At 39.0% G+C, this 12,792-nt stretch overlaps 2 protein-coding genes across 2 annotated transcripts; one reads left to right on the top strand and one right to left on the bottom strand.

The window, feature by feature from the left end:
- Positions 1-286: 286 nt before the first annotated feature.
- On the top strand, positions 287-3,357 carry LOC131701667 (large ribosomal subunit protein eL42). The gene is made up of 5 exons (XM_059000967.1): positions 287-383; positions 1,587-1,692; positions 2,092-2,159; positions 2,720-2,842; positions 3,278-3,357. The coding sequence occupies exons 1-5, from the start codon at positions 381-383 to the stop codon at positions 3,296-3,298; spliced, it is 321 nt and encodes a 106-aa protein (XP_058856950.1). The 5' UTR covers positions 287-380; the 3' UTR covers positions 3,299-3,357.
- Positions 3,358-5,120: 1,763 nt separating this feature from the next.
- Positions 5,121-12,585, bottom strand: LOC131701666 (alpha-galactosidase A-like). Its single transcript, XM_059000966.1, has 7 exons — positions 12,333-12,585; positions 9,278-9,452; positions 8,025-8,202; positions 7,531-7,622; positions 7,143-7,304; positions 6,419-6,616; positions 5,121-5,971 (listed from the first exon to the last, which is right to left on the bottom strand). Exons 1-7 carry the CDS (start codon positions 12,494-12,496, stop codon positions 5,636-5,638), a joined length of 1,305 nt encoding a protein of 434 aa, XP_058856949.1. The 5' UTR covers positions 12,497-12,585; the 3' UTR covers positions 5,121-5,635.
- Between the last annotated feature and the right edge of the window lie 207 nt (positions 12,586-12,792).

The following is a 12,792-nucleotide window of genomic DNA, read 5'->3' as shown; positions in this document are numbered from 1 at the left end:
GAAAGGTCTTTCCCCGGATTCCCTATTGGTAGAATAATTCCAGTCTTTTCCTTCATTCGAAATATCATTATATAACCTTAGTATGATTTTAACGCATCTTCTTACATATATTTAAACATGACGCTACATATTCTATCTTTGGTGCTGTATTTTAGTCGTAATTGAATATTTCAATTCCACCATACTGAATTGTTCATTAATTGGTACACGTTAATCGATATATTCTTTAACAATCTAACTTATATATATATGCATAAATTCCTCCTCGACAGAAGGGGGTGCTGTTCTGGAGTATTTTGACTTTCAATGTCGGTGGTAGCATATAAGAATGTGTTTCCGGAGCAATCCTTCCTCTTCACGTCTGCTACGGGTTGGCAACCATGGTGAGAAATTTGTCAGCGCCGGTTTATTTTGTAATCTACAATAATCTTTGGAAGTATGCATATACAGTATTCTAAACATGCACTTTTCTTGTAAAACCAGCACTAAACTAACCATACTCCCTAGTATTTCTTAGTTCAAGTCCACTGTTTAGTGTTATATTTTGATGTAAAATACGGTGCAGTGCTTACAGTAAAGTGCTGGAAAATGGCCTCCTGCTGTCCGGTTTAGTTCACAATAGAATTCGGTATTGTAGTGAATGCTGACAACAAAGTTATCTTACGTGTTTTTGTGTACCTGTATTTAAACGTGTGTAAAATAAGAGAATGTGGAAACAGGCCAACCTGTTTCTTAAAACACATTGCTGGCCTGAAGAAGGCGCAGTACCTCGGTTCTTGAATTACGCGTGTTTTCAGTTGCAGTGGGTTAATATTCAGATATGGTGTGATTTGATACGAAATATCTTGTTTTGCAAACGTATTTTACTTTTTCAGTCATTTTTCTCGAGGATAGTCCGGCCCGGCCTACATGTAGTTGAGTCGAGTGTAGTTAAATTAAATTAAATGTCGAGTAAGCTATACTTTTGCACTTCTGTAGAGCAAGTTGTCGCTGCTGCTTTCTTTTGTTTTTTTGACTAATTTTGAACATAATAAAGGGTTATTCAAGTACATCTCCTGTCTTGTTTACACGGTAATATTTATCTGATCAAGTCCGTTTTAAACGAGAGCTGTTTCCCGAAACAGTTTATTAACTGTTTTTAATGAGTTAACTGGTACGTGTTTATTTATTGGAGGTTTTCGGTTAATGTCTTCGAGATATTGAGCCATGTGTGCTCTGTGGTTGGTTGTGATGAGGAAGGGAGTCGGGAATCCATTACGGAGACCTCCCATGACACACTGCTGTTAGTGATTTGTATTGTAAATGTAGACCCTATACGTTTTACTGGAACATCAGCAGCATTGTCAAGTTTTGGTGAAAATCCGAAGCATGGTCGTTAGGATTCAAGTAGTAGAAATCTAATGACACTCATTTTTGCTTTTGATAGACGCACTGCATCAACAATACCTGATACTTTTTAGTAACACAATGCTGTCAACTTATTTTCTGTGACTTGTGTAGGCCTATATACCACTTCTGCATTACACTGATGGAGCACTCTTTTAGGAAGGCTTCCAAAAAGTAAGTGTTGTATGTCTGTTATTTAGGTGAACGTGCCAAAAACCCGCAGGACCTACTGCAGGAAGTGCAAGAAGCACCAGCCCCACAAAGTTACCCAGTACAAGAAGGGGAAGGACTCTCTGTACGCCCAGGGTAAGCACGAGTGTCTATACTCCTATTTTTTCCCCCACATGCTACTTCTGCCAAAGAAATGTGGAAAGCATAGTGCTGTGTGTTTTTGGGGTTTTTTTTGGTGGGGGGGGGGTGGGGGGTCAGTGGCTGTAACCCCTCTGACATCTCAGGCTTGACATTTCTGCAGAACAGCCTCTATCCAGAGTGCAGTGTCACTTTAAATGCCTCAACCACTGGTTGGCAGAGTTGAGTTGTTTGATGCTGCAAGCCAGCTTAGATTCAACTTTACTAGGTCAGGAAAATATCCCTTTGTGTTTTCCCTTCTAAGTTGAATCTGTCAATGAGAAAAAACCCACAACATTCAGAGAAATATTCTGAAGCTGTAATTTTAAACTCATTGTTTTGTTTTGCCGCCTCCAGGTAAGAGACGTTACGACAGAAAGCAGAGCGGTTACGGTGGCCAGACGAAGCCAATCTTCCGTAAAAAGGTGTGTAGAACTTAATTGAATACTTCCGGCAATCATGAATTTAAAATTTGCTCCTGCGTGAGGAGCAGATCAGTTTAACAACACATCAATTGTTGCTATACATGTATCACCCCTACATTTTCAAAGATTTCTGCTGTTGCAGCTGGAAACCAGCTAAAAGCAGTGCATCTTTCTCGGTGCATTGGGCTGCCAGCTAGTTTGAACTCCACCTGATGTACTGTCACATCTTTCCAAGATAGTCCCATACACCAACCATGCACCACCATTGCTTCTTTAGATTAGTGGGTGGGAATACATTGTAAGCAGGCAAGTATGTATTTACATTTCAGCAGTGGTTTTTATGGTATTCAGGATAGATGGATTAATGATTACTACAATATTGGGAGGCTTGTAGCCTGTTATTCCGTCACACTGTACACTAAAGCCTTGCATTATGAAGTGCTCACTAATTTTAGTTTCTGATGTCGTTTCTGGGCAAGGCATTTAAATGAGATGCCAAGGAAACTTCACGTTTTTTGGGAGGGGAAAAAATCTTAACTCCTTTATCCCTCTCCATGTAGGCTAAGACCACAAAAAAGATTGTGCTAAGGTTGGAGTGTGTGGAGCCCAACTGCAGGTCCAAGAGAATGCTGGCTATCAAGAGATGCAAGCACTTTGAACTGGGAGGAGACAAAAAGAGAAAGGTATGGGAGGAAATAATGCTGTTTTTGAAATGCAAATAGATTGCCATGTTTGTGGTTGCCATGTTATAGTGTGGGATGTATACTGATTTAAAATTGGAGATTTTAATAACCTTGTTGTAGACAACTCCGCTATTGGTGTCTAGTTACAGGTCACCAGTACCTTAAGTGGTGGGGATCTAATGGCAGATAGTGGTCTCAATTATTTATTTGAAGCTTTGTATTTAGTGTGCAAGGCTAAATGTGCCTACATAATATATTTCTACAGTTCATTGCTTTAATTCAAATGGCACCAGCTAATCTTGGGACCACCTTTACTTTGATTTAGGTAATTTCAAGTAAAACTGTCAGATTTGTAGACTTTTCTGGACTAAACCCTGACACTATTTTAAACTTCCCAATGCATTTCTTGATGCTATTTCTTCTCTTTTCTTACAGGGCCAGGTCATCCAGTTTTAAGCTGCAACTTGTGTTTTTGAAATTCCATCTTGTCAATAAACAATTGATATGTATCAAAACTGTTGTGCTTTTGTCCAAATCAGAAATGCATGTGATTTAAAGTATCTCTTTGGCATGGAGGTAGAGGAACCCACACTGAATTGAAATAGAAAACCTGAAGTACTGCTGTTACTCCTGCATCAAGGAGAAAGACTAAGACGCTGTACACCTTGCTGACTTCACATTTTAGTTGTTTTATTGAGCTGGAAACCACTGTCCTCGAGGGAGGATGATTTAATGTGCTGGACTACTCTTTTGAAAGATTAAATTGAGCTGGTACACTGCAGTTGTATCTAAACAGTTTATAGAACAAAAATGTACCTCATCAGATGTGGCAGGGGAGGCCACCGTACAGCCTGTATCATCAAGAAATGTGGGTATCAAGTGTGACAGTAAAAGTAAATGGTTATGGTTTTTTTTTTTCTCCCAAGCACAAGTTCAGAAAGATGTCCTCTAACTAATTTGTTTTACAGTGGAGGTATCTTTCCTACATAGTGTTAACAGGTAATATTTCCATTGCTGCCACCGACGACTTTATTGTCTTGTGTTAGTGTTCTTGTAATAAGCGTGTCTAAGTGGAGGGACATCACAGGTGCTGCCCAATGTGCTCTGTATTCAAGTTCATTGGTTGTGTAAGGTGTCTTTATTGAAGTCCTCTTCTGCACTTTGGGGCAAGAACTGAAGCTGGGATTGAAATGTGCACAGAATAACATGCACTGTAATCAATAAGTGATTGGTTTATATCTTGTATTTGATTTTAGAGTAGTTGACACCGATATCAGTTACCCAGGTACACATCCATTGTGTTTTACTGCCCTTATATTAAAATTATTTTTTTAAAATTGCATGCCAAATCAGTCTGTATTGTGCAGTTACATAGCGCTTCCTCCAATTTCACATGATGAAAATGCAGCAAAAACAAACTGAACAAGACAAGCTATGGTCATGTAAAAGTTAATCATTAACAGTTCTAGATACTGTGATTCATTTTCCTTAAATTTCTGATCTTTAGTTGCTTTTGTGCATTTTCATTTGCAAGTTAAATGTGATATTAGGGCCTATCGAGCACTGTTTTGCAATTTTAAATACTGACTTTGGATACTGTTAATTCTGGAAATGTTTTTTTTTCTCTGCTAAATTGCATTGCCTTACATTTTATGCAGTTTTGTGCATGGGTAACATTTTGATTTCAGTTGGGTCCGTTAATGGGGAATTCTACATTCTGCTACAATACGTACTGGATTTAAGTGTATACTGTACACAGTCCACATGGCCACAGTTGTCTCTTGGCAAGTGATATTTTCAGAATCATAACATTCTGAATTAAAATACTTGTTATAGTACTGTACCAACTACAGTACATCTAAAAGGAATCCTACCTATTTTAAAACAGTCCTTTCAGCAACGTATTTTTGATATTGTTCTTTCAGGGAAAAGGGTTGGAATGCATCAGACTCGTTTAACCATCAATGAAGTCAACATTTTCGGGTTGGATATGTGAGTGACTATGCCACGTATATGAAGACTGAATAGCACTCCCAAATTCCAATTTATTGGGTGTATAGTACCTGTCTATGGAAGGAAAGCATGGAAAAGTAAAAATAAATATATTTCACAAGATGAATTACTGTTGCCACCAATTCTTAAGACCAGGCATTACAATGTGGTGAGAGGAGTGCTATTAAGCGGGTTCTGTTGTGCGATCTTAAATCAATGCTTTTTAATTTAGTGGAGTAACATCTCCAAACTTATTTGAAGAACAACAACTTACAATAAAAGCGCATTCAAGATTTTACAATAGTTTATTTCTGTTTTTCTTAAGGCAGCACCTGATTTAATATTAAACAATTCCCTTCATTGATATAAAAACCTAGAAAATACAACAATTAAAAGCATTCTGTCTGAACATTTCTACAGTATTACTCAACCTGCAGGCAGATTTAAGCTAAATTCAAGTTATTTTTGAAAGGCAAGAGGTGGGTCTGAGACCCAGTGTAGGTGCCTATGCTGAATAAATGCAGCCGAGCAGACCAGTAGCAGCTTCATATAAAATAGAAGTTTTTATACAGACCTCTGCTACAAAGGAAACAGAAAGGGATTTTAAATAACATAGAGGCCTCTGCATTAGTATTTATAATCTGTACTAAATCAAACAAACAATCTAAATAAGCGCTTTGCTTTTTGGAATCCATGTGTTTCAGCTAAACTGATGTGTTTGTATCGAGAATCTAAAAGATTTTGGGTTCTATTTGAATTCCAGCCATCAACATGTATTAGCGTTGCTGAGGCAGTCCTGTATTAAAATACAGAGTTGGGAGTTTTCCGCTTCTTGGTCATGTTCCAGTTCCATTTTTGTTCAGCAGCCAGACCCTTGTTCAATGTCACAGTGAACAGGACTGTCCCAGATGGGTTGATTGTGAGCTTTAGGGCAGAGAACAGGTTCTGGACTCCCAGATCCTGGTAACTGGGGAGGATTTGGGTAACTCTGCATTCTGGATGGCAGGTCTTCCAGGAGGGAAGAGTAGCCAGCAAGAGAGGGAACTGACGTGGGCCACCGATCTCCTGTCTGTTCAGCACCGCGAACGCGTAGCGACCGTCCGACAGGGGCCGCTCCCACACGTCAAAGCTGTTCACCTGAAAATGAAGCAAAATGAATGAACCTTGTTCACACCCCTACTGGATGGACGCTCCACACCACCACGCTGCAGCATACACCACACACTTTAGTTACCAGGAATAGATTTGCTTTCCCAATTAATGCAAACACCTAAACTTTACTGTGGGCCTCTTCTTAAAAAAGAGAGCAACTAAAGTTTACGTGGAAGCTCTAACATTTGAAGTTCTGTAACAATTCGTTTTTTTTTCCTGCAAAGTCTGATTACCTGTAAATGCTTCACAAATCTGAAAAAAATAGCTTTAAAAATTTAATGGGAGAATAATCAAGTCAACTATGATGTATGCCTGCATGATACCGGCAAATCTTCAGACATTTTCAGTTTCTTTATTTTTTAATTTTTTTTATTGGCATAGAACACCAGCTGTGCATTTCAATATTGCTGATATTAAAACTAGACCGCCTACCCTGCCGATCCGGTAGCCCTGTCTGCCCAGGGGGTCCTGGTTGATGGCAATGAGGTGCTTGTTCTGCAGCAGCATTTTGGATTTCGGGTCAATACTGCGCAGGTCATTGGACATCAACAGCGGTGCTGCCATGATCACCCACATTGCCATCTGGGATACCTGCTGGTCCCAGCTCAGCCCAAAGTTACCGATCACCAGCTGTGAAAGAAAGAAATGTCACAGCTTGAGAAAAAAAAAAAAAAAGGTGCACATTACAACACTGAGGCAGTACTTTATCCAATAACTCTGTTCTTCACCCCCTATTGTACTGCAAGCAAGTGCTACACCAAAAACGTCAGCGTTTGAAACCAATTTAAAACACTGTTACAAAGAAACCAGTGCAGTAAGAGATGCAAGCTTCTACATATGGCAGCATATTAAACATATCACGTACAGTCGGTAGTAGTACTATTCAACTTACGAGATGAAATTCCCCATGTTCCAAAATGTTAGAATTATTTGTTATTTAAATATAACTGAATATATATATTTCACACATGCAATACCCTCTGTTGGATTTCTGAATGAGTTCGAGCTTTATAATGTAAAAAAGATCAGTTATTATTTACATCAGAAGAGCCATTTACTGATTGTGGCTATTTGTGTAAACAAACATCATCTGCAACAGCAAACCAACAACAGGAGACAGTACAATGTGCCGAATCGTGCCTAAAATTCTGCATACCATATCCGGATCATTCCACCCTCCCGGTCCTGCCACTGGCACAATCAGATTCTGGTGGATCGCAGTCCAGTCAATAATGCTTTTCACACTCTGCCAGGAATCATACACGTCGCCATAGTTTCGCCAGTGGTTGCAGTACTGACGGATATCGGTATAGTTGGGCTGAAAACAAACCACTATGTTTTAAAGCAGGAATATATCACTGACTTTTATATACACTGGCACACTAGCTAGGCACAAGTTTTATGATGGTTAACACATGCTGTAAGTAATGATCTACTGGTATTTTACTATGACTTGTTATGACTATCAAAAAGCTAAAATTACAATTGAGAAACCTTCTGACTACAAGTTCAAGTCTATCTATAAATGTTTATCTATTTCATACCTGGTGAAACGGCCACAGGTATAGAGGCCATTCACAAGAGTACAGAATATTCCTTCCAGTCGCATTCAGGGCCCTGGACATATTTTTATAACCTGGAAAAAAAAAAATAGAATGAGGAACTGTGTGAATCTGCTTGACTACATTTAAAACTGAGCATGCTGTTCCAACTTGAAATGTCACATCTAACACTGCTGTCTAAATTGTTTGAGTATTGCTTACCGTGCTAAATCTTACACACTGCAGTTATCTTGCCCTATAGGCATTAAAATGTATTGTAGTGCTTTTGAAAATATAGAAAACTAGACTTTTATGAACCTAACAGATTGCACTCTGAAACTAAACGGTACTAGAATCTTGAAACTCACATACATTTCAACTACAGTACAAAACATAACCTAAAATCTGTTGCAGTGGACATTAGGCTTAATCAAGCAATCAAAGCAATAAGAGGATTGCCTCTGTCCCAATACTGAGTACAAACAGAAATCCCTCACCTTCCACTAGTATGTCCAACGTGCCAAAATTGCATCCATCAAATTTCAGCAGGTCCACCCCCCAATCTGCAAAGGTCTCGGCGTCCAAATCATAGTATCCGTGACTCCCAGGGTATCCAGCACAGGTCAGATTGCCAACGTCCTGGTAGATCCCTAGTTTCAGCCCTTTAGAGTGAACCTGAATACAGACACAGGGATGCAACCGTAGAATTATTTTATTAGTGGCGTAAGATCAGCAGACGCACGTTTTAACAAATGCCTTCGTTAGCGACTTAATATGGAATTATAGTTGGGTGAAAAACATTTGTACAAAGAATGCCTAGGATTACAAAATTAACAGACATTGTTCACAAATGATACTGTAGTTATCTGATTATCTAGAATAAACCCTGCATATTTTTTCTCAAGTCATTAATCCTTTTTACTCTGCAGACACTGTAGGAGACACCCCATATTCATTTTTCAAGTGTAATTGCAGTCCCACATCTCTCCAGCAGATGTGGCCTCTTTGTTAAACATCTTGGGGGATTATTTAGTATGATGCAGTATTTTTTTTTTTTAAATCTCTCTCTCTCTCTCTCTCTCTCTCTCTCTCTCTCTCTCTCTCTCTCTCTCTCTCTCTCTCTCTCTCTCTCTCTCTCTCTCTCTCTCTCTCTCTCTCTCTCTCTCTCTCTCTCTCTCTCTCTCTCTCTCTCTCTCTCTCTCTCTCTCTCTCTCTCTCTCTCTCTCTCTCTCTCTCTATACACACACACACACAGTTGTCATTTCAAATGATAGCCCCCCTAGTTCATGTACATTGGCAACTATTACTGTAAAATTAACAATTAACACATTTTGTAACAACTGTACCAAAAAAAATGGACTTCTTAACTTGGTTATTGCAGAAAGGTCAAAAAGGCTGTACAATCCTGTAAAAAGGTGATTTTACTGTATTCACATTGGGGCAAAAAAAAAAAAAAAATGGATGGACTTAAGACCAAAAATGTCAGAATTCGTTTTGATAAACTGAGCTATGTTCATGAAACTATGCGAGTTTGATGTGCACTTAATCAACTTTTTCAAGCAGATCCAAACATTTTAGCAACTTACAATATGTTAGTAGCTTGCAAAGAAAGTTGTTAATTACAGCAAGTTGCTAATGTGTATGCATAGCTTTTGTTTCTACTGGAACATTTCCAATAAAAGAGAATTCTGACCACTTAACAAGTGTTGACTGTGCACCCCTTTGTGGTGTAAATATGAGCCTGGCTTACGTAGTCGGCGAGCTTCTTGATCCCGCTGGGGAAGCGTGTGGGGTCAGGCTGCAGCCGATCCTGGGAGTCCCGTTCATCGGCGAGCCAGCAGTCATCGATGCACACATACTCATAGCCAGCCTCCTTCCAGCCCTCCTGCACCATAATGTCAGCCATCTGCATGTAGAGCTGCTCGCTGTTTAAACACAGGGAGGGTCAAACCGGAAGAGGGCATTTCCACTGCTGCACTTTTCCTGGGATTTCTTTATTTATTGCAAGGCTACGATTAGCATTAATAGTTGGTGCCATTGGATGGACTGCAATGTTAGCAAGGGTAAAAGAGCTTTGACAAGGAAACGTGGCATGACCGATTTAAGAGCCGAGTAGAGATGGAAGGAGGACTTTTTGTTTCATTTAAGGGCTGGGAGGCAAGTTGAACAGTTGATGACATAGGGATTAGAACTGATGCACTGAAAGGTACTGTAATGTCGCCTTGTGTTTAGAACTGAAGGTCTGGAGGGTAGTGTGGTTTAGCATTAAGAACCAAAGGACCTGAAAGCAGAACTGGGAAGCTGTGGGACATGATTGCACATGAAAGCTGGCTGTTATGAGGCCCCATTTGTGGTACACAAGGCCTTTAAGCCAAGGGACAGGGATGAACTATGCTGTTAGTTACAGCAAAGCAAGTGGACTCTACCTCAGGAGTCTCTACAGATCAATTACAAGAGGATTGCTCTTCATTTACTGAATAATTGCAACAGTCTCACACATCTAAATTACTATAGCAGTCACTTACAATAATAATAAAAAAAACAACATGTTAAATCCAGCGTCTGCTTTTTAGATCCTGCTTCTTACAGAGAATTCTTATACTTCAAGCTACGGTATAGTGGAAGATTGGCAGGTAAATGCCCTTGCCCATCTAAGGCAGGGAGAAAAACAAGTCAAGGTAAAATATTGGATTTACTGAAGGGAATTTTTAGTTTAATAGAATTGATTTCTGAAAGCTTACTGAAACAATGTCAGGAACTGGCCTTGGTTATACCGGTATAAGACACGGAAATCTTGAATTTGCTATACAATACAAAGTTGCTTAGTGCAGAAAGTGTTTTTTTTAAATCACTAAAAGGAAAAAAAACAAAAACTATTTCTACATTTATAAAAAGTTTATAAAATAATGGTTTGATCAGCGGTGTTCTCTGAGAACTTATGAAATTTACATGGCTTCAGTCAAGACTTTTGTTACTTTAATTCATCTGCTGTCTAAATGCTATCTGCAGTCTGTTTCATAGCAATACGTCTAATATTTTTTATGTTTTTAAATACATTGAGATTTTTTTAAAATTATTATTTCTTTATATGAAACATATTTTATTACTGGTACAGCAATTTGAAAGGAAAGGGTTCAATGTTAAAATACCCAGAGCACACGTTTCTGCTCTATTCCGGTCTGTTCTGTTTAACAAACAACATGTTCCTCTTGCAAGAGATTGTAATCGCATGCAAGTGTAAGTGACATTTGTACACGGTGGCAAAATAATAAAAAACTAGCAGTTTACAATAAAGAGTCAACAGCTGCAGAACATAGATTTTCTTACCCCAGAAGGTCAGGTGAGAGTGTTGCCTTAAAAAGGACACAGTCCCACATGACTTTTAGGAAAGATTAAATAGATTGCAAAATAACAAGAAACTGCTTGGAGATCCACTGTTTAAAAGAGTTCAGGGTCGAAGCTTCCAATAAAACAGAAATTTCAAAAGAAAGTTTCATAAGAACACAATCCTGACATTTGAATAAATACGACACATCATGAAATAAAACTGTATGTATTTCGGATATCACCAAATTTGCTTATATGCCCCTCCTGGCTGCTATAGTGTCGTGCGGCAGTCCAAATTATAACGAGAAGTCACATTTTGCTGTTCTGAGAAATCTATGACTGAAATCTTTCTGAAACAGTTGCCAGGGCTTGTGGACTTCCCCTAAATATTACCCCATGATACAGGACGTCGTTTTTAGTAACAAATGGTTAACTGTAATTAAACCAATAGCTTATTTGACTTGAGGTGGAACTAAACCTCCAAGATACCTGATGACCAGTGGAGTCATCCCAGTATGATTTAATTATTAAACTGAATCCTGCAGACTTTCATAAATTGTCCGTCTGCTCTACGAAGGACCTGCTGCAAGCGCTGTAGCCCCTGAGTGATGCCGTTTGTCTCAGGTCCATGCGATTGAAATAATTTGATTGGGCTTGTGATTTCTCCAATGGACTGAGCTGGTATTAAATAAGAACAAAAACATTTTAAAATCTCCAGGTCACGTGGAACTCCAAAACCTTTGCACCCCCACTTTGAAAAGCCCTGCAGCTCCAGGGGCAATGGTCCACATTTTACCTATATGTCTCCCTACCCTTTATTAAACCAAAACGACAGCACAACCATAGCTAGTTTATGTTACATGGCTATGGTGACTCCATAATCTTTTATTTAAATTGAGGCTCCTGTGCTATCTTTGCTCTGTGGATTGAAAGTTTCAGTCTCCAGTTACTGCTGTAAACTGTCACTAGTTTCTGTGCAGCCACTTCTCTGTGGACATACAGATGGGGAAGGAGTCCTGTGCCAATAACAAGCACGAGAGTCGTGACTGCACGTGTCTAGAATAGAACATTGCTTATGATATACCAGTCCTGAGAAAAACAATGAATGATGCTTTTTTTTTTTTTTTTAATATCACAGTATGAATGCATAACCATATAAAACATGAATATGAAGTACTGGCGTACCGTAATATGCTTAACCAGTCGTAACATCCCTGAGGTATGGAGCTGCCTGCATATTCTCACTTTATAATAAATAATTACAAAGTGTGTGGCTGTTGCTACACTATAATCATTCTTGATCGGCAGTATGACTGCATGAGTGCATATCCTTAAACAATCTGCGCTGTGTTTTATTGGGGGTATTTGATAAGTAATAAATCAATCAGCGACATAACATATTACAACGTACTATATGATTGATACCACGGATATATTAAAAAAAAAAAAAAAAAAAACAACTGCAGGGTACACCTTACCTTATACAATTGTGGGGATCGTTCACACAGTCAACGTTACACATAAACCTTTCCCAATGTAACCAGCCCATGGTTGGGGTCTGTGCAAGGCCATTGTCCAGTAAGTGAACTGGGTAAATCAATGCACAAATTGTTACTACTAGACTAACCCCAGTTTTAACCATTGTAGTGCATAAACTACCGGCACCTTCACTAACATTAACCTGTTGAAACGGGAATACCTCCTTCTGGTCTTGTGACAGTTTTGGATCTCTTTATTTCCTGTTAGTTAAGGACAGTACAATGAGCCATTCAGACGCGGGACTGGCGAGAAACAGCCATTCAGCGAATGCAGGGGGCGGGACTATACTGTGTTATTCATTTGTCAACACTATACGGAAGTGTATTGTCTTCCTGGTCTTGTGTTTGCAAAGTTCCTTATCTTGCGTAACTTTCAGAAATATTACAGAGGCAAATTCCA

This window comes from Acipenser ruthenus, chromosome 26 (genome assembly GCF_902713425.1).
Source record: "Acipenser ruthenus chromosome 26, fAciRut3.2 maternal haplotype, whole genome shotgun sequence".
NCBI classification, from domain to species: Eukaryota; Metazoa; Chordata; class Actinopteri; order Acipenseriformes; family Acipenseridae; genus Acipenser; species Acipenser ruthenus.
This window is presented reverse-complemented; position numbering and strand designations above follow the sequence as displayed.

Excerpts from the sequence above, each read along its gene's own strand:
- LOC131701667 (XM_059000967.1), top strand. Across the intron at positions 2,160-2,719 it reads AGCCAATCTTCCGTAAAAAG|GCTAAGACCACAAAAAAGAT; the intron begins GTGTGTAGAACT and ends CTCTCCATGTAG. Across the intron at positions 2,843-3,277 it reads GAGGAGACAAAAAGAGAAAG|GGCCAGGTCATCCAGTTTTA; the intron begins GTATGGGAGGAA and ends CTTTTCTTACAG.
- LOC131701666 (XM_059000966.1), bottom strand. The coding sequence starts at position 12,496 with ATGGTTAAAACTGGGGTTAGTCTAGTAGTAACAATTTGTGCATTGATT. Across the intron at positions 9,453-12,332 it reads GATCCCCACAATTGTATAAG|CGAGCAGCTCTACATGCAGA; the intron begins GTAAGGTGTACC and ends GTGTTTAAACAG. Across the intron at positions 5,972-6,418 it reads AGGGCTACCGGATCGGCAGG|GTGAACAGCTTTGACGTGTG; the intron begins GTAGGCGGTCTA and ends CTTCATTTTCAG.